This window comes from Astatotilapia calliptera, chromosome 11 (assembly GCF_964374335.1).
Source record: "Astatotilapia calliptera chromosome 11, fAstCal68.1, whole genome shotgun sequence".
Lineage (NCBI taxonomy): Eukaryota > Metazoa > Chordata > Actinopteri > Cichliformes > Cichlidae > Astatotilapia > Astatotilapia calliptera.
This window is the reverse complement of record NC_137432.1, coordinates 28234245-28256950: the sequence shown is the minus strand read 5'-3', so window position 1 is coordinate 28256950 and position 22706 is coordinate 28234245. Positions and strand designations below refer to the sequence as shown.

Sequence of the window (22706 nt, the reverse complement as noted above, 5' to 3'; positions counted from 1 at the left end):
GTACAGTAAGGCAAAAATAGTTTGTACAGTTCTGTACTATTAAAAGTCGATACTTGATAGAACCGCCTTTATTCCCCAGCACAGCAAAATCTCTTGACACTTCTTTAAGCAGTTTTCTAGGCTTCTTGAAAGACTTCCCTAAGTTTTTCTTTGTATGTTGCCTGCCTTTTGTTTGACAACATTGAGGATCTGGCTCTGGGGAGGCCGATCCATGAGTTTGGGGGGGGGGGGGGGGGGGGGGTCCACAAGTATACTTGTGACATGTGCAATGACAATAAAGTTGAGTTCTATTCAATTCTATTCATTTTTTTAAAAGTACAGCGTACTTACAATGTAAGATGTCGAAATGTTGTTTATTTTTCCGCTAAATAACCAGGAAATTACACTGTACTGCTTGTGCTTGTGCACTACATAGATTACAGTATTTTTTTTTCCTCGTTTCCTGGAAAAATTACTCGTTGCTCCCTTATTCTGCTATACCTATCTTTAAATATTTATTTATAATTACTTTCTAATTTCAAATAAAACACGCTGAAATTCCATTTAATCACGGGGAAATTACGCCCTTGGTAGTGTGCCGTATTATAAAGTGCTACCAAAATGACTGTAGATTTCAGAAATCCTTCTAAAATAAATAAAAGAATCTCATGAATCACTTTGTTATGTTCTGTGCTTTTTTGTGCTAATAATACATAATATCTGTATAATAAAAAATACCACCTAAACTCACGTGCGCCATACAAATTGAAAGCTGCACACTCCGTCATCTGAAAAGTAAGTCCATGTGGTCTGTTGGTCAAACACCCACAACTGCGCCATCACCGGAGCGCCAAGGGTGCTCTGTTGACACTACATTGGGACTGCGAGAATTTTGTTTTACTTAGACGTCTCAGACTCGTGCTCCTCATAGAGGACAAGAAGGACTTGCTGGGTCCTACTGCAGAGGTCATGCGAGAGTATAGGTGAATATCCTCATAACACCAGCGGGCGGAGCAGGGCAGAGCCGACGTGGGCGGGTCAAATGGAGACGAGCTCTGGGAATGTATGTGGTAAGAGATCGGATCTACCTTGATCAGCGGCGCTGTTATGTTGCTATTGGAAGTCGTCCCTACTAAAGGGCACGCTTTGAGCTTTAGCTGCGGAACAAACGCGAAGTAAATAATGTACACGACAGAGCGCAGGCGAATGAGCCTGCGAGACTCAAAGAGGAAGGATCCAGTACGGGTGTCCGCTGGAAGTTTGTGGCAGGACTCTTTGGCGTTAGAGCTGAGCGCCAGCAACGGCTCGGGTAAACAGATCGTTTCTCCGCGGAGTCGAACCAGAGCAGTGTCAGTGGCATACATTGTCAACGAGGACGCGTCAGTGCCGCACACCGAAGAAAACTTATCACTAAAGTGTCTGAAGGAAGCCTGCGCGGACGCACACGCTCTTCTCAAAACGATTTCATTTGACAGAATTTCCCAAGGCACGACAGACATTCTGGATAGTTTCTACAATGCAGGCAAGTGACGGCATGCAGACTGTAGGGTAATGTAGCGGATATATGAGCACAGAATTATACCAAATTACGCAAGTTTACTTTTATAATCCCCCCTTACAGATGTTGCAGTGGTGGAAATGAGCGACTCCTTTTGCCAGCCTTCCCTTTTCTACCATCTTGGAGTGAGGGAAAGTTTCAGCATGACTAATAACATCATTCTGTATTGTTCTAAGCAAGATAGTGATCTGCAAGCTCATAAGGTAACACATGCTCCCATTTATTGTTACATATTGTTTATTGTATACAGTCTCATGTGCTGGAAATGGAAAATAGTTCAACAGGCTTTGCTTTATTACTGCAACTACGGTGGGATATTTTCCTGAAGGGCTAAAATATTGTTGTATCTACATTTGATTTAGAGATGGAGCTTATTTAACAGCAAAACACCAGTTAGGGTTAAAACTTTAATTTGTGCATTGTACTTAATGTGAGTGAGAGAGATGGAGCCAAAATTAAAAAGCTATAGCAATTGTTATGCAATGTAAAGCAAGCTATGGCTGCCATTAATTCATGTTTTCATTATTGAATAAGTGTACATATTACCTTGTTAAAATAATTTCAGTGCATTCATAACAAAGCTTTAGCCTTGAAGTCATTTGTGCAACACACTTGTGACTGCTTTGTCTAGTGTCAAATGATGCTGCGGTTCCATTGTGGTCATGCAAGCTGTCCCAGCATGATATTTGATGCATCTATTGTTGTCCTGCAGGAGCAGTGTGGAAGTGACACCTTCATCCCATATGTAGTGTCACCTCAGGGCAAAGTGTTTGCCTGTGACGTTGCCATGATGACTTGTATCAAAGACCTGATGCAACCTAGTTTCCAGCTGGAGCCGCTGCTCATCCCCCTGGTTGAGAAACTGGTGCACCTGCTGAACAATGTGCACATTCAGTCCAGGTCAGACATAAACTTTAGCAGGGTGTGGTTAAACATTATTACTTATTTAAACATTATTATACAGTGAATGCATGTTCTTGAGCTTCCCACGTATGCAATGTCACTTAGCGTGTTTACAAAGGATTGTGAAATTGTGGAATGTAATACCAACACCGGACTATCTGCTGACAGTGAGTACTTCCGGGAGTCAATTAGGCATGAGATTCGCATGGCACGGGAGCGGTTCAGCGGCAGAGCCTTGAGCGAGGAGTTAAACCACATCCAGCAACGCCTGGATAGTGTAGATCTGCTTTCTCCAGATATTGTAATGAACCTATTGTTGTCCTACAGGGACGTTCAGGTATGCATTTCTAAATCTGTGTGTCTAAACTAGTGATTATTTATTAACACATTATTTTATGTTATTGAATTAAACAAAACAGCGTATTGTTGTCAGAACTCAAACAGTTTTAACATTATTATGATCATATGATTGCATATCTGTTTAGCCATATTTCATTATAAAAGAGCTACTGTTCAATCTGGGAGCCTTCACAAGTATTTGTATCAACAAAGAAGATCAGATTGTGTGTTTAGTGAACATATGAGCATTAACAAAAATAGCTATGGGGGGTGAAATTATTCACAATTGTTTGTAAATAGTAATATTTTTTATATAATAAACTTCAATGTAAATTATTAAAATTGTCAGGTGTGATTCAAGCATGATAATCATTATATTTCACTCTCTTCCACTTTTTCTCAGGATTACGATGCCATGATAAAACTGGTGGAGACTCTGGACAACCTGCCTATGTGTCAGGTGGCGAAGCATCAGAATATCAAGTTTCACTATATATTTGCTCTAAACAGGTACCAACTTGACTGCTATTGTATCTTGAGCTTGTCAGTATAGTTCTGTTGACATCTTTGGTTCACGCTAGGTGCTTTTGTGTCATTGTCAGTTTGCAGAGATCTTTTAGTAAATTCATATTCACCCAAGATATGAAGTTTTTTATCATCACAGTGGTCTGTTATGACATATACCCATCCTAGGAGGAATCAGTCCGGAGATCGTGAAAAGGCTTTGAAAGAAATTCTGCCAATTGTGGAGTCAGGGAACAAGGTGGCATCAGACGTCTACTGCCTGTGTGGACGCATCTACAAGGACATGTTCATGAGCTCAGCGTTCACTGATGAGTCCAGCAGAGACCAGGCCTGCTATTGGTACGCCAAGTTTGGCCATACAAAGTTTTCCACATTTGAGAAAAGTGGCATTTATGTCATGTTTTCCAGACTGTTTCTTTTATATAACTTGCCAGGTATGGGAAAGCCTTTGAGACAGAGCCAACTCTTCACTCAGGCATCAACAATGTGGTCCTCCTAATAGCAGCTGGCCATGAATTTGAGACGTCTATAGAGTTGCGCAAACTAGGTGCTTTCTGTTTTTTACCTTTCCATCAGAGAAAACTTAATGTCTGTGGATTTATTGGGGCGATCGTGGCTCAAGAGTTGGGAGTTCGCCTTGTAATCGGAAGGTTGCCGGTTCGAGCCCCGGCTTGGACAGTCTCGGTCGTTGTGTCCTTGGGCAAGACACTTCACCCGTTGCCTACTGGTGGTGGTCAGAGGGCCTGGTGGCGCCAGTGTCCGGCAGCCTCGCCTCTGTCAGTGTGGCTACAATGTAGCTTGCCATCACCAGTGTGTGAATGTGTGTGTGAATGGGTGGATGACTGGATATGTAAAGCGCTTTGGGGTCCTTAGGGACTAGTAAAGCGCTATATAAATACAGGCCATTTACCATTTATTGTGTCATGCATTGAATTTGATCCTTGAAATTCATTTTTTTGATGTTTTAAATGTCTGAGATGATGTGCAGTGCCAGAAAATATATTATTAGGATTCATCATAAGCTCAGTCAAAATTAGATTAATACTAAACAGTTATTAGTTGTGTTTTAAAACGTATTTCCTGTTACAAAAACTTTGAAAAGTAGACCATGTCATTAGTGCGATAAATGTTCAACTGAGCTACAGGATATGAGTCACGTAATTGTAATACTCATTAATCCCAGTCAGTGAACACTGCACCTTTATGAATGGGGAGATTGTCATCCTGGAAGAGAGGATAGAAATGTTTGCTTTTATTCTTGTCTCCAACTTGTCAAATATACCCCAAACTGTCCCAGTAAAATGCCACAGCTCACAGAGCCACCAGATCCTATCACTGCAGGGAGTAAAAATTAAGTTGTTTTTTCCCGTAATTTCTCACCCATTTGTGAGAAAATGCATTTCATTATGCTGTACACATCATATCATGTTGTTTTCAGTTGTTGGCCAATCATGTTTTGACAGTGCATAGTATTATAAAGGCATATTACATTGTATTCAATTATTTATTTTGTTCTTAGTCCATAAATGAGATTGTAACTGTGGTCAGGGTCGTCCTCTGTTGATTTGTTAGTAACCTCTTTTGTTTTGTTTTATGATGTCAATGTCTAGGTGTGACTTTAAGCACCCTGCTGGGTAGAAAGGGTAGTCTGGAGAAGATGAAGGACTACTGGGATGTAGGTTTCTACCTTGGAGCAAACATTCTTGCAGGTGAATACAGGAAAGTCATTGAGGCCTCTGAGAAGCTCTACAGACTCAAGGCCCCTGTTTGGTGAGACTTAATCATCCATTGTTGATGAGCAGTATCAAGGTGTTTAATCAGTTATATGATTGTTTTTATTAAAAGTGTGAAAAGCAAATAACAAATAACTGCCGAGTTCAATTTCTGTTAGGTATGTGGCATCTATTATGGAGACATACATCCTGTACCGCCGGTTTGCCAAGTTACCTGAAGTGAGATCTCCTAAACAAGATACAGTGGACTTCTGGATGGAGCTGCTTTTGCAGACCTGTAAACCCACTGCCTCATCAAACTGTTGTCCAGTAAGACCAAACACCTTACTGTAGCTGTAAATAATAAACAGGACACTCATCTTCTCACGGAGTAACTATTGATCAGGATTCAGTTCTGCTCATTTGGATTGTAAAGTTAACATGTAACAAAGCAGGAGATTCCCTGCCATTAGAAATGCATTAAACAGCCACGTAGATATTTAAAATAGATAGTACTGGAACTGGTGTTTTTCAGGTGCTCATTCTGGAGCCCACTAAACTCTTCCAACCAGCTATTGTGTCTGTGAACGAGGAGGACCAAAGTCGCACTGTCCAGCTAAAACACGCCACACGCTTAAAGGTATGTAAACTGTCTGGGCCCCCACTCTTTGAGCCACTCTCTGATTGGAATACATTTGACTCTTTGAACAAGTCATACATACGTGTGTATGAATGTATATCATATTATGTAATAAACAAGTTTTCTGTCTGAGTGTACAGTCGGCTGGGTGAGTAGGCATGTTCTTTTAGAGCCACTGTGCATTTAAAACATCAATATTTGTTCCTTTTATTCTTGCATATGTATTTATTAGTATGTAAAAATGGTTTACTGTGTGTGACAAACTCTGTATTAGCTGTAAAACACTCTTTTAACCTGTGTCTAAATTTGTATTTAATTCTGCAGAAGGGCTTAAACCAGTGGACTTTCCAAGCATCTGAAATTCGGGGAGTGAGGTAAAATAGAGCAGAGCATGTGACCTTTTTGTTGATTCCTCTGTGTCTGCAGGTCAGTGTTACTGTGTACTTCAGCTGTGTCCCGTCTACCAGACAAATATTCCAGAAAAAGTCATCTGCTGGGTGACTTAACAATAAATCGTTTTATCAGGCTGTGGTATCATAGGGGGGATGATGAAAAACACATTTTCTATTAGAGCCTAGTGGGGCCTTGCTCTTTATCACTAATACTTAATACATTTGATTTACTTTTATTTACCTATAGCTCCCACTGAATTAGAAACAATAGCTATCTCCTTCAATAGAACAAATAAGGATTAAGAGATACAGCCATGATGTCGTCTGTGCCAGTTTTATGTTCAACATATTCAAACATAAAGGTTTGCCTGTTTGAATGATTAAAACCTGTTTACGTCTTTCTCATTGCAGTGCTTCAAAGATTGATGAGCGGAGCTGCTTTCTGTATGTCCACTACAACTCGGATGATTTCCAGCTCTGCTTCCCATCTGAGATTCACTGTAAGGGGTGAGTGATTAACACTTGTGTGAGATCATGTGAATGACATCCTCGCAGATCAACTGATTTGCTAGATAAGATCTAACAGGTTGCGTGTACAGGGTGCAGAAAAACAGTCGGCATGCAAATGAAAGTAGTCAATGACTGGATGTTATTACTTGGTATGAGTCATATTTCCTGTACTGTCCTTACTTGCTTTTCAGAAACCTCTTGACATAATTTAGAAAAAAAACCCCATCCCAGCTGAAGTAACATCTAGTACTGCACTACCACACAAGTTTCAGTTTTCTGTTTGTTGCCATATTTTTATAGTTTTTGACAGAAGCTTATATTCACTCATGACTGGCATGAATGTCAAGTTAATTTAGAGTTTTTAATGGTTTCTTTCTCCTGTTCTTTTTCCAAGGGTGGAATGACTGTAGAACATGCATCTCTAATGACTTTTAAAAATCACAAATTGAATGAAGAAATTTGAATTTATGTTAGATATTCTGTAATTCACACAAGGTGGGAAATATACATATAGGCTCATATACACATTCACGCACTTAAACCTTTTATCAAGTTGTGCCGAAGGTCTTTTAAATTGACAAGAACAAGGTCTTAACTTCTTGTCAGTGATCATGATTGACTATAACTAGTAGTTTCTCTTTGGTAGTAAGAATTTATTTGACAGCATTCACTGGATTGACCAATACTCAGAACAACAGGAAAATCTTAGAAGCTCAGTGACGACCTAATAAGGAGAGTTTTAGATTTAACCTATTTGAGGAGGTCTTCTGGAGCCATTTCAAAAAAACTGCAGATTCAGACAATTGTATCTAAGTAAAGCTTATTTGCATAGGCTTATTTAGATGGTCCCGAAGAAGACTCAAGCTGTCACCCTCAAATGAGAGGAAATTATTTAGGCTGTTTAGGAACATCTAAGGAACTACTAAACACTTTCCAAAATAAATGGAGTTTTACATCACCATGAACTCAGTGGGTTCCAACCAAGAAAAAGTCCCTTCCCCAGACTAAATACCTTCAAGATTTGCTGAAATTTGCAGCTGCAAACATGGACAAGCCAAATGCCTTCTGCAGAAGGATTTTTACACTTAGATGGCCACAATGACAAGAGGTATGTTTGTAGGAGTATAGGAGAGGGACACTGTACCAGCTCTCGTGGTACAGTGTCACGGTAGTGGTAGCATCATGCTCTAAGGCTGTTTTGCTACCAGTGGTACCAGTACATTGAAAAAAGTGGATGGAATCCTTCCTTAACTTCACCATATTTGGGTGTCCCAGCAAGACAATTATCCCAAACACACAAAGCTGGTTTTAGAAGGGATAAAGCAGGCTGACAAAACTTTTGAATGGCCTTCCCAAAGTACTGACTTTAACCGTAATGAAAAGTTATGGCTTAAAAGCCAGGTTCATACCAGGAAACCAACCAATTCAAATGAACTCTAGCACTCCTGCCAGGAAGAGTGGTCATATATCCAGCCAGAATTATGCCAGAAGCTTGTGCCAAAAGTGTCTGGTAAACCAAATATCAGTGGGGGGTGTACAGTATGTGTAGCCTGTATGTTTAATTTTCACTCTGTTTGGATGAGAAAAAATCCCAAATGAATTCAAAACTTCTGCACCCACTTATTGCTTTTTAAAGTTATGCATGCTGTGCAATCATTCCACCCTGGAAAACAGAATAGTTTAATGAAATCGATAAAAGCCCAATATGATCAAACATCCATGCCCATTATGAGTGTAAATGAATTTCTGACCACAGCTGCATATAATAGAGTTTGTTTGTTTTTTTCCTATTAACACACTGCCAAATATACCATCCTGCTTTTCCTGTTTTCACTGGTATGTTTTCTTTTAAACAAATTAAGTTAAAATGAAACAAACTGTGATAAATAGAACTAATGAGGGATTACTTGTAAGCAAAATATCCACATTTTCTAATTTCAGTCTCACATCAACCTTTTCTATCACTTGTTTTTTTTAATTACCAGAGACAATATCAGGCTTCTCATTCACATCTATTCAAATTTGATCAGCCATTGAAAATAAATATGAATTTTATTGTAGCTACTTGCAGTTGTGTATTTTGGTGTGTGTGAACCAGTGTGGCTAACAGCCAAAAACCTATCAATCTGTTTATAAGTAAATCCCTCAGCAGAAATCTACAGGGACCTCTTCACTTGAGCTGATGTTTACTGAAAGTATATTTAAATTTATGCTGCAGTGAGAAATATTTTTATGTATGTCTCTTCTCTACCTAGTTTCTGTGAGTTGGTAAACTCCCTTCTCCAGGAGGCTGAAAACCATGTTCAAGATATAGAACATACACTCGGAGAAATACTAGAGGTCAGTTACAGTTCCTTCTATATCCGGATGCAATATGTGTTCTATTTTAGGTCTGTGCTAAAAAAAGTGAATGCCATTTTAGTTAGAACTGAGCTACTCTTGCAGACGTGGTTTTAACGTGTGTTTCACTCTCATAAAACCATGTTTAAAGTTAAAATTTGAAAAGCCAGTGTTATTTATAAAGAATATATCAAATCTATGTCTGTCAGAACTGCCTTAACTCTACATGACAAAGCAAATATATTTGATATTTTGCTCCATATTGACATGATAGTGTCACATGGCTAATCCACAATGCAAACATCCTATTTCACCACATCCCAAAGGTGCTCTAGTGCATTGAGATATGTTAAAAAAAATATTAAATCACTTCCACCAGCTTGAATCACTGGTGCAAGGCAAGATGCATCCTTGCCTTTTGCATTCAAAAGAAACTCATATGTTTCTTGTAGTAAGTAGTACTAGTGAGAGAGTAACTGGGTAAACTAGAAAAACATTGGTGGGAAGAAATGCTCAAAATGCTGTTTTGATTCATTTAAGGTGGGGACCCCATGCAAAGTGTAGTCTAAGTTTCCGGTTCTTAGTTTCCTGTTTTAGTGAGTTTTTATTTGAGTTACTGTTGCCTTAGTATCAGCTCAGAACAGTGTGGACAGTCTCCTCTGACAACTGGCGTTAACAAGCCATTTCTGTCCAGAGAACTACTGCTCACTCAATATTTTCTCTTTTTTGGACCATTTTGTGCAAACTAGACATGGTTGTTCAGGAAAATCCCCATAGATCAGCAGTTTCTGAAATACTCAGACAAGGCTGGTCTAAATATGAATCATACTGACTTCAAAATCACTTATATGACATATATTCCCCAGTCTGATGCTTGGTTTGAATTTCAGCAGGTAGTCATTTCCATCTCTGCAAATCCCGCCATTCTCTGCTGAACTCTGGCATCAACAAGGCGTTTTATCCAGAGAACAGACACTCACTGGATATTTTCTTTTTTCAGATCCTTCTTTGTAAGCCTTAAAGAGGAAAATCTTAGTGCGTCACCATTTTGTGGAAAACTCAGACCAGCCTTTCTGGCACCAACGCCCATGCTCTTTTTAAAGTCACTTAAATTTCTCCACATTCTGGTGTTCATTTCCTACTACATCATGTCGTTTTCACCATGCTTGCGTAATAAAAATGCAATGAGCTGCTGCCATGTTATTGACAGATGACATATTTGCATTAAATATTGATCAGGTATTTGTGAGTTCATGAGTATAGTAAAACCTTTAGCAGATGTCGCATTTTGCCTTATTTAAACCTCTGAATGAAGGTCTCCTTAAGTTCCTAAAATTCTGTTTCCATTCACTCTATACTGATTCTTACTGATTCTCATTCTACAGTATATCTATGAGACCAATGAGAATGGTGACAAGGTAATACTTGGTAAAGGAACTTATGGTGTAGTGTATGCTGGAAGGGACCTGAGCAACCAAGTACGCATCGCCATCAAAGAGATCCCCGAGAAGGACAGCACGTAAGAAAACACATATGTTACCCTTCTGATGTTGACACTTTCAGATTACGCTGTAGTCAACAAAATCTGCTCAGTTACAGTAATAATATGATAGCGTTTAGGTAGTGTTAACCACATGAAAAGAAAAATACACTGTCGACTCTAGACAGACGTGGAAAAAAACCTTCTATATGTAGCAAAATATTTATTGCTTTTGCAAACTTTTAAGGCAAAGGTTTAAGCGATTAAGTCCCTTTAAATAGTTTGTTTATACATCCAAAATCCAAACCTAGTTGTGGTATATTGTTTATAACTCCTTTTTAATGATGGAAATGAAAAGAGGCCTAAATTAGACAATGCAAATCACTTGTACAAACACAACAATCTCACAGCAGCACCTTTATTCTTTTGTGTTGATTAGGTATTCTCAGCCCCTGCATGAGGAGATTGCTCTGCACAAGAGGCTTAAACACAGGAATATTGTCCAGTACCTGGGCTCTGTCAGTCAGGATGGTTTCATCAAGATCTTCATGGAAGAAGTACCTGGGGGTAAAAAGATGACATTTGATCTTCTAACACTCCTAGCAATAAGAGTGCCTGTCATTACTAAATCGTTACTGTAATATAAATCAAAGCTTCAAAAAAGTTTTTGTTTGATTTTTTTAAATTTCACATCTGTTTGTGGAAAGAGCTGTTATCACAAATGTAAATGTGTAATTAATCAGTTTGCTCATATGTAATCAACAAGCAAATAATTATCCTCTTTTTTTTTTTTTTTTTTTTTTTGTGTCCTGTTTGGATCTTTAGCCATCAGAATTGTTGTCTTAAGGCCAAGAAAGATGCCAAGCGGATTTATTTTACCAAGTGGATCATCATGGCCTTGCCATATTGGTCCATTTGATTGACCTTTATTATAATTATGAATTTATTTTATTTTCAGTTGCTACAAACGGGACAGACATGACTGGGGGATAGGACAGGGAGAAAGAATGAAAGAAAGAGAGGGAGAGAAAGAAAACCAAAGGGGAGAAGAGACTGTGAGAAGGGGGAGAAGAAAGAAAAAAACAAACAAACAAACAAAAAAACAAAACACCTGGGTCACCTGTATGGAGAAAAAAAAACAGAAGAGAAAGCAAACAACAAAGAGCAACATAATAAAAAAATGGCACCATCACAATAAACTAGCTAGCAGTAGATATCAGTAGATACTAAATAATAAACGATATTGTGCAGCACGCAAGATAGACAGCGCACAATGTGCTTTGAGGCAGCAGCCAAGAAAGCTAATTATCCTCTGACGTAATGAAATTAGGTCACGGGGTGGAGCGATGTGGTTTGGGAAATCAGAGACATGGCGTCAAGCACAGGTTCCTGAGAAATTCTTAAACACACACAAGCCTTGCTGTTCCCAATAAGTCTGTTTCCTTGCTTTCTGTGTGCTATTTGTCGTGGGCTTCAGGGAAATCATGTGACCAGAATTGTAATGCATGTGTGATTATGTAACATCTACTGGAAGCCAGTTTTAAAGAAGTGGGTGGTTCTGAAGACATCCTGTTCAGTGGAGGAAAATGTTTACAGAAAATGGTGTGATTGTGTGAAAAACATCTTGAACCTCTGATTAGAAACGTGCACAGTCCTAATCCATTGCTTTGTTTGATTGTGCCAAATGTAATGGAGAAACAGTTATTTTAGTTGTGCATCTTTATTGCATCTTTTTTAAAACTAATAACCTTGTCAGGCGCTGGTTTAGTTCAGTGCGTGAGCGGGTGACCGTGTGGGACGTGGCTCGAAATCAGTGGCGTGGGTCACCTTGTGAAATTATGCATTTCCTCTTACAGGTAGCTTGTCTTCTCTTTTGCGCTCGAAATGGGGTCCTCTGAAAGACAACGAGCCCACCATCATTTTCTACACCAAGCAGATACTTGAGGGTCTAAAGTACCTTCATGAGAATCAGATAGTCCACAGAGACATCAAGGTGAGCAGATCACCTTTGGCTTCGTGGCAAATAGTTTTCTGGTCTACTGTGTCTTAAAGTTTAGCTTTGTGGTATTCACTGGTTTTGTTCCTTATGCAGGGTGACAATGTACTGATCAACACTTATAGTGGAGTTTTGAAGATATCTGATTTTGGAACCTCCAAACGGTTAGCAGGGATTAACCCCTGTACTGAAACATTTACTGGTAAGTTGACAGTTATGACATTATTAAAAGATTGTTATTATTAAAACATTTTTACACGTGAACTCCTCACAGTAGTCGAACTTTCACTTTTCTGGTGGATTTTCAATAGGAACTCTGCAGTACATGGCCCCTGAGATTATAGACCAAGGACTTCGGGGTTATGGGAAGCCGGCAGATATCTGGTCTCTAGGGTGCACTATCATAGAAATGGCAACAGGCAAAACACCCTTTCATGAGCTGGGAAGTCCCCAGGCAGCCATGTTCAAGGTAAAAAAAAAGGAGTTGTGTTTTCTACGTAAGTTAAAAATGCTCACAGTGGACTTTACACATAAGGAAATTTGGCAGATTGCGGCATTGTGGAATGCCTGGAATTATATTTCATGGAACATTCGGGAGACTTTTCCTTTGAAGACTTTTACATTTCATGATCATTGTTTATTTAGTTTTTACAAGTACCAGGTGGATATTAGATTGATTAGATATACAAAGTTTTAAATTCAGTTACACTTTAAGTGCATAATTATTTGCACAACACAATTCTGTGTAATTTTGCCTCTGTACAGCCTGACAGTGGTGCACATTTTTATATAGTCCCCCCACTATCAGACCAAGTGCTTACACAAAATAACATAACTTAAGTATACAAACTCCTTTTTAACACTTGGATGAAAATCATTTGCAGTCAGTGACACACAATAACATGGTTCAGAAGCAGAATGACAAAAATTGTGTAATTTTCTCAAAACTCATCCTCCTAATACATATGAACCCAGACAAAGAGAGCTATCAGCATAGCGTAAGAGCTAGCACAGCACAAGAATCTCAAAGCAGAATGTTTCAATGAAACTTTAAAAATTCCCAACTAGGTTGGCATGTTTAAGATCCACCCCAAGGTTCCAGAGTGCATGTCAGATGAGGCCAAGGGTTTCATCATGAACTGTTTCGTGCCAAATCCAGATGAAAGAGCCACAGCAGCAGAACTGCTTAAGGACCATTTCCTAAAGTCGTCTACGAAGAAAAAAGCTAAAGCTGTTCAGGAATCCCTGTCTATAAGTGAGAAATACACTTAAAATACACACATTTCACCTCTTACCCATTTTTGCTTTCTATAGCAATGATGCAGAGTATCTAAACCCTATTTCTTACAGCTGACTATCAGCGCAGTATGTCTGTGCCTATCTCCATCCTTGTGGAGGATACTGATTCTTACTCTGACTTGATTGACCTGTCTTGTTCTCTGGACCTGACGAAGTCGCAGTCCTCTCTCAGAGCAGAAGAAATCTCAGAGAGCCCACCGAGCACCAACAGCTTCCTGTTGTGAGTAAGATTATTCCTCAAAAGAAACTCAAAACCTTTTCATTTGTGCGCAAACTATGATTGTATTGAATCTTACTTTACTGGTAAACCACACTGAAGTTCGTTCTTCACAGTCCTATAACTTGTGAAAAAAGGCTATAATGCAAAATTCCCCATGCCATTATTAAATAATACATCTGATGTGTTACTGATAGCCATATCTACATTTTTCTATCATACAATGGTTATTGCTGTCATGGTCCTGGGCCATGTGGGCCCAGTATTCTTAGTTTTCATGTATTTTTGTATTTTGTTCTTTATTTAGGCCATGCTTCCTGGGTTGATCTGTTACGTTGTTCCTTATGTGTTTTCCCTTCGTGACTCTCACCCCCTGTGTGCCCCTCTGTGTATTTATGAGCCCTCGTCTCTCTTTGTGTTTTATTCTATGTTTTCCCCAGCCCGTTATGTCTGCGTTCTCCCCGTGCTCTCTCCCCTCCTGTTTGAACCTCTGTGTACTTCCTGTTTTACTTTGCCCATCTCCCATCAGTGTTACGTTCACTCCTGCCGTGTCTTGTTATGATTATCAGTGTCACCTGTGTTCCCCGTGTGCATCCACTTCCCCTGATCATCCCTCATGTGTATTTAGTCTCTGTGTTTCATACAGTCTGTGTCACCACCTCTGTGTTCCGTATTCCAAGCCATAGCTTTTCCTTAGTTTATTTCCAGTTTAGGTTTTCGTTTGAACGGTTACTCTTATGCTGCCTTCACTCTGTTCTGTTCCTTTTCATCAGCCATAATAAACTGCTCGCTTTTGTTTAAATCCACTCCTGCATCCTCGCCTGTGTTCGCACCTGGGTCCACCACACACGTTTCCGCACGGTCTGCCTCCGCAGACCCTGACAATTGCAGCATGTTCGTGGCTTATCTGTGCCATTTATGTTTGTTTGCATTCAATTTTTCCAGAATACCAGATGACTCCACATCAGACATGAGCAGTCCATCCTCAACAGAGGAGAGTACTGGCCTTTTTATGCTGAGAAAGGACAGTGAGAGGAGAGCCACGCTGCACAAAGTTCTCACTGACTACATAAGCCATGTTGTGTCTAGTATACAACAGTCTGTGCCTCAGGTGGGTAAAGAAAAGTTACCGCACTGTCAAATTCTGTTATAGAATTGCTCTTCAATTCTGAGACTGAGATGGATTTTAGTTCTCTAATAATGAATAGCTCTTTATAATAGAGTATTTGAAAGCTTATCAATATCTGCATGTTTAAACTATTAGGTACACGTTGACAGTACGGGATTGTGGGACTCTGTGATACTAGTCCCCTCCGAAGGTGCTCTATTTGATTAATATCTGGCCGACACTGACACATTCTTTCATGTTGTTTCCATCAAACTCTGACCTTAAAATCCAAATATCAAAGCAGAAAAATTACTGTGAACTGCAGCCTCAGTTTCCTGTTCTTAGCCGACAGAAGTGGTACCTGTCTTTTGCTGTTGTGGCTATCTGGTCAATCTCTAATTTCTGGCATCACCAAAAAATTTCTGCCCAATTTCTGTCTCGTGTTACACATATTTTCTTTTTATCTGACCATTCTCTGGAAACCCTAGAAATGGTAGTGTAATGGTAGATCCCAGTAGATCAGCAGTTTCTGAAATACTCACACCAGCGTGTCTGGCAACAACATTTAAAAACATTCAAAGTCAATGAAATCACCTTTCTTCTCCATTCTGGTGCACGGTTTGAACTTCAGCAGGTCATCTTGATTATTTCTGTGTGCCTTAGTTCATTGAATTGGTGACATGTGTTTGGCTGATTAGATAGTTGAGTAAATGAGCAGTAGCAAACATATTTAGTAAAGTACCTGGTGAGTGTATAGGCCATACCAAATGAACCGATTCCTTTGTAATCTACTATTAACATATTGCCTTACACGTATTGCGCCACCGACATTGCAAACTAGAGAAATAGGAATGTAAAGCCAAAGAATGTACAAGCTAAGGTTACCTGTTTAGCTAAAACCTGTGGGAGTTTCCCTCATGAGGGTTTTGGTCCTTAAATGCTCTTATATTATTATCTTATGTTTGATAAGATGTTTCTTGAGGATAAATAAAGTTTCTATGTTTCTTTTTCCTTTCTTTCCATCTACTTCTTTCCAGTTATGTACTGTTCCTCTATAAAAACCTTCAGATTTTTCTTTGCATCACAATTTTTAACCATACTTTTACAATAAGAGTTAATAAAAGATGTTAGTGTATCTCGTTTTATGCATTTAGGTTAGAATTTGTTTTGAGCAGAGCATTTTTTTTCTTATAATCCTGAAATTTTTGTCATTACTAAAGGAGAAATGACCATTAATAGGAACATTGTTATCAATAACAGATCACAGTGAAAAAGACCATTACTCTCCAGCTGAAAAGAACTACAGAGAGATGAAGTAGATGGGTTTATATACTTTGAAAACGAGAACTGCAGAATGTATCCTGATTTTAAAGTCTGCCTTTCTCTGTTAAAAGTATGGTGATGGCTCCTCGATCACTCCAGACCACATCACCAAACTCGTTATTTGTTTGCGTGACAACATCCATTCCCCGGACAGGAAGCAGCTTACCAGCGGCTTGCTGGAGCTTCGAGCTACGCTCGTAGCTGCCTCAGTACCTCTGAACAGCCTACAGGTGGTGCTATTTAACTTCCAAGATGCAGTAAGTTACTTCGGAGCCCAAAGCCAGATTTTGCTGGTGATTGCACTTCACTTTCAAGATTTTTTTTATTTAGCAATTACATCACAATTGAGAATAAGCCTCCTTATATTCATACAAAGCCTTCTGACCATAGGTGAAAAAAGTGTTGAAGCAACAAAAGGTTAAACCTCATTGGATGTTTGCTCTGGACAATCTGCTGAGACAGGCAGTACAGGATGCCATAACTGTATTACTGCCAGGTAAAGTAGGCATGTGCTTCATTCCATAATCTGTTTAACATTTTTTGTTGAGTAGAAAGAAACAACAACATAGTGGTAAGAGTGTTTGCCAGAGGAACATTGTATTTCATTGTATTTTTATTTCATTTACATTTAAATTTATTTATTTTCTTGCCTGTTGTTTTTTTTTAATTTATTCATTTATATTTCTTACTTATCTGTTTTTCTGATACTAATTTACCCTTTGCCTTTCAGAACTCAGACTCCATCTGCAGTCCTCATTCGAGAGTGAGGACAACACGTCTGAGGAGCTGTTTGCCGATCCAGACACTCCTGTAGCTCTAGTCCCTGACCAGCTGGTGGCACCAGCATACACACAGCAGCCAGATCCAGCAAATGATGTGCTGCCTAGAGCCAACCCTAAACCTGCAGACTTCAACCTTAACACCAACTGGCCACTCAGCGAGAACCTGAGAGATCTGCGACTGGAGACCAGAAGGTTTATTTCGCCTGTCACCTTTATCGTTCAGAGAATCTACAGGTTTATTAGATTCTCTGAACAAACTACATACATACATAAAATACATTTTTATTTTTTGTTTTCTCAGCTTTCTTTTCATATCCCCCTCATATTTCCTGTAAAATAGAATAATCGTGACTAACATTCCTATTAGGTGTACACAGTGATTCATTTAATTTTGGGTTGCAGGGCTTTCTGCTGCATGTTAAGGCTATTTGTGTTGTGTTTCAGACTGCTGAATCATCTAAGCGAGAAGGAGACAGAGTATCAGGAGCTACTGAGGAACTCTCTCTGGAGAAAACAACAGCAAATAGACGCACTGAGGAAAGAATCAGTCAATGAGGGTAATGTTGTTTTAATGCCAAAACTTGTTACAATACTAGCACAGTAACTGCTGTGTTACAGTAAGCACTTCTTTCCCCACTCACCTCTTTTCACTCTCTTCTCCCGCATGTCATTTTTTTGTCATCTCTCTCTCATAATGTGTATTTTTTCCTGTCTATCCCTGCTCCCTTCTCTTTCTCCTCACCCTCCAGCTGGTCATGGCAGATGGGTGCCCCTCCCTGAGCCTGGTTCTGCTGAAGGTTTTTTCCTGTTAAAAGGCAGTTTTTCCTTCCCACTGTCGTAAAGGGCCCACTCATGAGGGACTGCTTGATTGTTGGGGTTTTTGCCAATACTATGGGTTTTACCTTACAGTACACAGGGAATTGAGGTGACTGTTATTGTGGATTTGTGGTTTATAAAGAAGCTTGAACTGAACTGAATTGTGTCTGTGATCGTGCGTTTTTCTGCAAGCTGAGTTGTGCAAAATAAAGGCAGCCTGCTTTATTTTCCTGATTTGAAATATTTACAAAAGGCTATATCACTGAAGTGTATTCTCCTGATTTGCTATATCCTGAACTAAATTAGACTTGAATCTGAACCATTCCTTTAGATGATGAAATTTTCTTGAATATTTGAATATTCTGTTTGTACACCACAATCAAACCTCTAACCCTAGAAAATGAATTCAAGTTTTGCAAAAAAATTTTTCTACTAGATATGAGACAGTAAACAAAGATGTTTAATAGTTATTTGAGGAGCACTGAAGTTATTCTCTCGCCTTTTATCAGACAAACATCAACACAAGCTGCGACATGAGCAGTATCATAGGAAGGGACCAAGCCTTCTTTGGATTATCAGTACACTCAGTGATTCTAATTACTATTTCTTAACATCTGCGCCAAGCAATCCCTACCACACCTTAGCTACAGGCTGATGGTGGATTTCTGCCTGGCTAGTTGCTGTCAGAGGCGTTGGCTGCCAGATCAGCTGCTAATGTGCTCAAACTTGACTTGTTAGTTTGTATAATGATTATACGGGCTGGCTGCCGAAGACGCTTTTGTTGTGTGTAACATTAACACCATTAAATACACCATGTGTTTATGAGTGTCTGAGAAAACCTAATGGTTGTAACTGTGCATTATAGATGTGGAGTTGGCTTCACAGAAAAGCTCCAGACCAGAGAAGAAAGCCTTAGCACGCTGGCTAAAGACTGTCCCCGTAGATCAAGACACTATCAACAAGGTAAATTCAGCAAAAGCTCAACTTTGCCTTTTTTTTTTTTTTTTTTTTTTTTTTTTATAACACCCCTAAGGCTACTTCGTGTTACTCATCCACCTGGTATTAATCCACACCTCTGTGATCCTGTTTTCCAGTTGCTCGCTCATGAGTTCACCTTGGACTGTCTCCTCCGTATGGCCGCCAAGGATGACTTGATGTACTGTGGAATAAGGTGAGCTGCCTCCACGCATCACCCCCTCAAAGCACGAAGTCTACACCGTTATTTTAAGTTTCATCATAAGTTTAAGCAAAGTGACATTGCACATGAATGTGAGTCCACTGTTGCTGTTGCAGAGGCGGCATGCTGTGTCGAATCTGGGCAGCTGTAACAGCTTACCGGAAGACCCAGCTCAGCACGCACAATGAGGACAGCGAGGACACCCTTCTTTAATGGCTGCTGATGTTACACATCAAAGGGCAGGTTCATAGACAGGCTGGCCCTGTGTGTGGTCTGGAGGAACAGAGGCATTTCAGGTTGCTGATGTAAAGCAGATTAAATTTTGAAAACATTTTTAAACTGTGAATGTACTATAAAGGAGCATCAGAAGCTTTTTACTGAAAAGCTAAGTCATGTCAAAATTTTATTTTGTTATATTATGTTTTTACATTTTATCTGGGTGTCAGAAGGTAGAGCTTTAATTGTATCTTCAGAAGATATTTCATCTAGTGACGCTGTTTTCCTGTTTCACAGAAAGCTAAGCAGGATTTGAAGTTATTAGAGACTATGTATAAGACTAACCTGTATTCCTGGTTTGGAAAACAAATGTTATTTGTACTATAAGCCCTTATAAATTAATTCAAATAATAAACAGGAAGCATTTTTTAACAGTCATTCAGACTGGCTTGTTATCTCCACACAGTCCTTTGTTTCTAACAGGGAGAAGGTTTTTTTCAGGGTGTGATGTAGCATGGAAGAAGTGATGTAGTGGTGAACAGTCTTTAAATTCCACACGCGTTTCCTCATCTGTTTTCACTGTGTTGACGTCTCCTTAGAGACAGTGATGTGAACTTTGTGTGTGTTGGTTGATATGTGTGATGCATGTGTCTGAGAAGGTCTATTGTATGACTTTTTGCTGTTCTGGGTGGTTTCATGCTGTCTAGTACTTAGTTCTTCAGTTTATGAAAAAGAGTTAAATTTTAAGTCTAGACATGAGAAACTGGGCTCGAGTAAAATGACGAGACTTAAAAAATGAAGAAAAAGATCAGGAGTGTAACATTTCAGAATAAGTTAGGCAAACAATCTTTAGAGAAGAATGAGGAGATTCTGAGGATGTTCTTTATTTTAATAGGAGTGACAGAAAGGGAGTTTAATGTCATATGCTTGTTAACTCCATTCTCTTTCAGTAGGGATGTGACTTCAGTGGAAGCATTGGGCTGGCTCCTGCTAGCCATAGTACTCACTATTGTGAGTACTATTCGAATGATATGCAAAAATACATGTTGCCAAATAATGGCTAGTATTTGCTTTTAAGTCCAACCCTCTATAGCAAACATAAAAGCATTTTCCACAGAGTGATGTACATTAATATGCAATACACAACAAATGTGGTATTTGACCTACAATCTGCAAAGTCAGAATGGAAAGGCAGTCCTCTCTGGAGATCTGTGGATACCTCCTGCATAGAGTTTAAGAGAAAATCCCTTAATAAAGAATAAAAAGAAAATGCAAAAAATGTGAATGGATGAATCCACTATCAGAACATCTAACTATAATTACAATTTTCTATGGTATACTTGCAATATTAAACACTACCGAGATACTAATTAAAATCCACTGTAGCTCATATATCACTCGTACTATAATTCAAAACTGGCATTTCCCTTTCCTGTGTTCACAGATTTATGATATGCTTCATTTATTCGTTGTCATAAGGTCTGAAAAGCTCTTCACAGACTTGGCCAAAATACTGATTACATCTGTCTGGCAGTAAAGATCAAAAGCTCTGATTTACCTTTGGACTAATTTAATGGGCTCAGCAAATCGGAAGGTGTATCAGTAAATCAAGTAAGGCATCTTTCTCTTGTGTCCTTGGATGCTGCCTCAGAGAAAAGTAATCGCCCTGCTCGAGTATTATCAACCAGTTTTAACAGATTTGACCATCTCCTATCTCCAGATCCTTGCTACCTATTATTTGTTTATCAAAGCATGCAAAATACACAAAGAAGGATTCTCTTTATAGTTGATATTTAAAATATATGTATTTATAACTTCTGTATTCACCTCGACTTTTAAATAAATCTGTTTTTGAGATTTGAGTGTTCAAATGTATTTCTTTTAGGTAAAATGACAAGGTGGTTGCTGTTATGTCTGGCACACTAACACTCACATGAATTCTTAACAGTGAGTCACATTGCCTTAAAGAAACAACACAGGCAGCAGGGGCCATATTAGATTCATTTCCTGATACACATAATTGGATGTAATGTGAATGTATCCCCCTGAGTCTCGCTTGTTTGAATAAGCTTTAAATCACAGTAGCATTAGGATTGTACAGCTAATAGCATGCAAACTGTTGGCTTTAATCAGCCAGTACGCCGTGTGTGGAGAGAGTAAAGTCGAGGTTACATTATGTTTTTCATTATTCACACTGACAGTCATATAAATCTGAAATATACTATTTGTGTTGTTATTTCTGCACTGTCTGTTTATCTATTCTGTTAAGTATATTAAGAGCAATGAATAAAGCTCAATTCCTTGTATCTGTACACCCCTATTTGGCAAATAAATCTAATTCTGTTTTTCTCAAATGAGTCTTATAAATTGCTGCATATCCTTTAGTCTGTGCTTCCTGCATTTCTAAAGGAATCATGTTTGTGCTGCCTTATCACTGTTCATTCTTCTCTTTTCTTAATCCCTTCATTTCTGTTCTGTCAGGAGGTGGAGCTAAACTACTGATATGCAAATAACAGGGACTGTTAGGGGGATTTTGGCAGGCTCTTGGGGGGGGGGGGGATTGAGGACGACACACTGGGAGGCCCAGAAGCTCCAGGGATTACTGAGCTCACCCTGTTTGCCATCCCCCAAAGGACAGGTAACACCCCCCCCCCACACACACACACACACTCACACACACACCCCCCGTCCTGAACAGCAGCATGCATGCGTGGTAAAGAGCTAAATTTGACCATTTCTTGTGAGATATGATTAAAAATGCAGCATGAGTCAGACATTTTGCGCTTGCACTGAAGAATAAATAATGTTTCTAAATGTAGCACCACTTCAAGCGGAGGTTAGTTAAAAATTCATCACTTTTTTTATGACATATTAACAACAGAGCTCGCTAACAAGCTGACTACTGTTATTTTCCCTGAAGTCTGTTTAAAGTGCGCACTCAACTGCTTACATGCCTGCAGGTGCGCGCACACTTATGTATACAGTACTAGATGCATGAAAGGATCACGTCTCCTCAACACACGTTCCCTTCAAAGAGCAGTAGATGTGTGCAATGTGATCACATGGACAGGTTATGAGCACATTCTTTGCATTTCTGTTACACTCATGATGACACTTTACTGTGTATTTTTTACCTGCACAAAAATAGCATGATTTACTTCATATTATCCTAGGGAGGTTTGATAATTGTCGATAATTAATTTGTTTATATAGAGTAAATGTGATTCATAGATATATATTTTTCATGTAAACTTGCAACTGTTGATTAGTATTTGTATTTCTCTGGATTTTTTTTTTCTTGAACCTCAGGAAGAGGAAATAATATTAGAAGCAATTTTACTGGAAGACAAAGTGTTGTTGCTTCAGGGGCCAGCCTGTAAGGCATTTAAAGCTA

At 39.1% G+C, this 22706-nt stretch overlaps 1 protein-coding gene across 3 annotated transcripts; it reads left to right on the top strand.

Annotated features, from left to right (window-relative positions):
* Window positions 1-1000: 1000 nt before the first annotated feature.
* Window positions 1001-21169, top strand: LOC113031861 (mitogen-activated protein kinase kinase kinase 5). Of its 3 annotated transcripts, none has more exons than XR_003273814.2 (28): window positions 1001-1501; window positions 1601-1740; window positions 2250-2437; window positions 2609-2777; window positions 3183-3289; window positions 3473-3643; window positions 3739-3851; window positions 4915-5074; window positions 5196-5346; window positions 5552-5656; window positions 5981-6030; window positions 6460-6555; window positions 8814-8898; window positions 10284-10417; window positions 10818-10945; window positions 12235-12371; window positions 12471-12576; window positions 12686-12843; window positions 13443-13629; window positions 13725-13893; window positions 14836-15001; window positions 16393-16614; window positions 16712-16817; window positions 17052-17295; window positions 17548-17660; window positions 17853-18028; window positions 18785-18882; window positions 19014-19055. XR_003273814.2 is itself a non-coding variant. In XM_026184333.2 (28 exons), exons 1-28 carry the CDS (start codon window positions 1162-1164, stop codon window positions 19307-19309), a joined length of 4017 nt encoding a protein of 1338 aa, XP_026040118.1. In that variant the 5' UTR covers window positions 1005-1161; the 3' UTR covers window positions 19310-21169. The 3 variants fall into 3 exon arrangements, 2 of the variants coding, with proteins under 2 accessions (XP_026040118.1, XP_026040119.1); XM_026184333.2 differs by lacking the exon at window positions 17853-18028 and adding an exon at window positions 19213-21169 and having other exon boundaries at window positions 1005-1501; window positions 19014-19090; XM_026184334.2 differs by lacking the exon at window positions 17853-18028 and adding an exon at window positions 19213-21169 and having other exon boundaries at window positions 1007-1501; window positions 16393-16578; window positions 19014-19090.
* Window positions 21170-22706: the final 1537 nt, after the last annotated feature.

What these genes read in the sequence shown, in the direction of transcription:
- LOC113031861 (XM_026184333.2), top strand. Translation starts at nt 1,162, where the DNA reads ATGTACACGACAGAGCGCAGGCGAATGAGCCTGCGAGACTCAAAGAGG. An exon ending in TGTCCTACAGGGACGTTCAG is followed by an intron (nt 2,778 to 3,182) that starts GTATGCATTTCT and finishes ACTTTTTCTCAG; the next exon opens with GATTACGATGCCATGATAAA. An exon ending in TCTGAAATTCGGGGAGTGAG is followed by an intron (nt 6,031 to 6,459) that starts GTAAAATAGAGC and finishes TTCTCATTGCAG; the next exon opens with TGCTTCAAAGATTGATGAGC.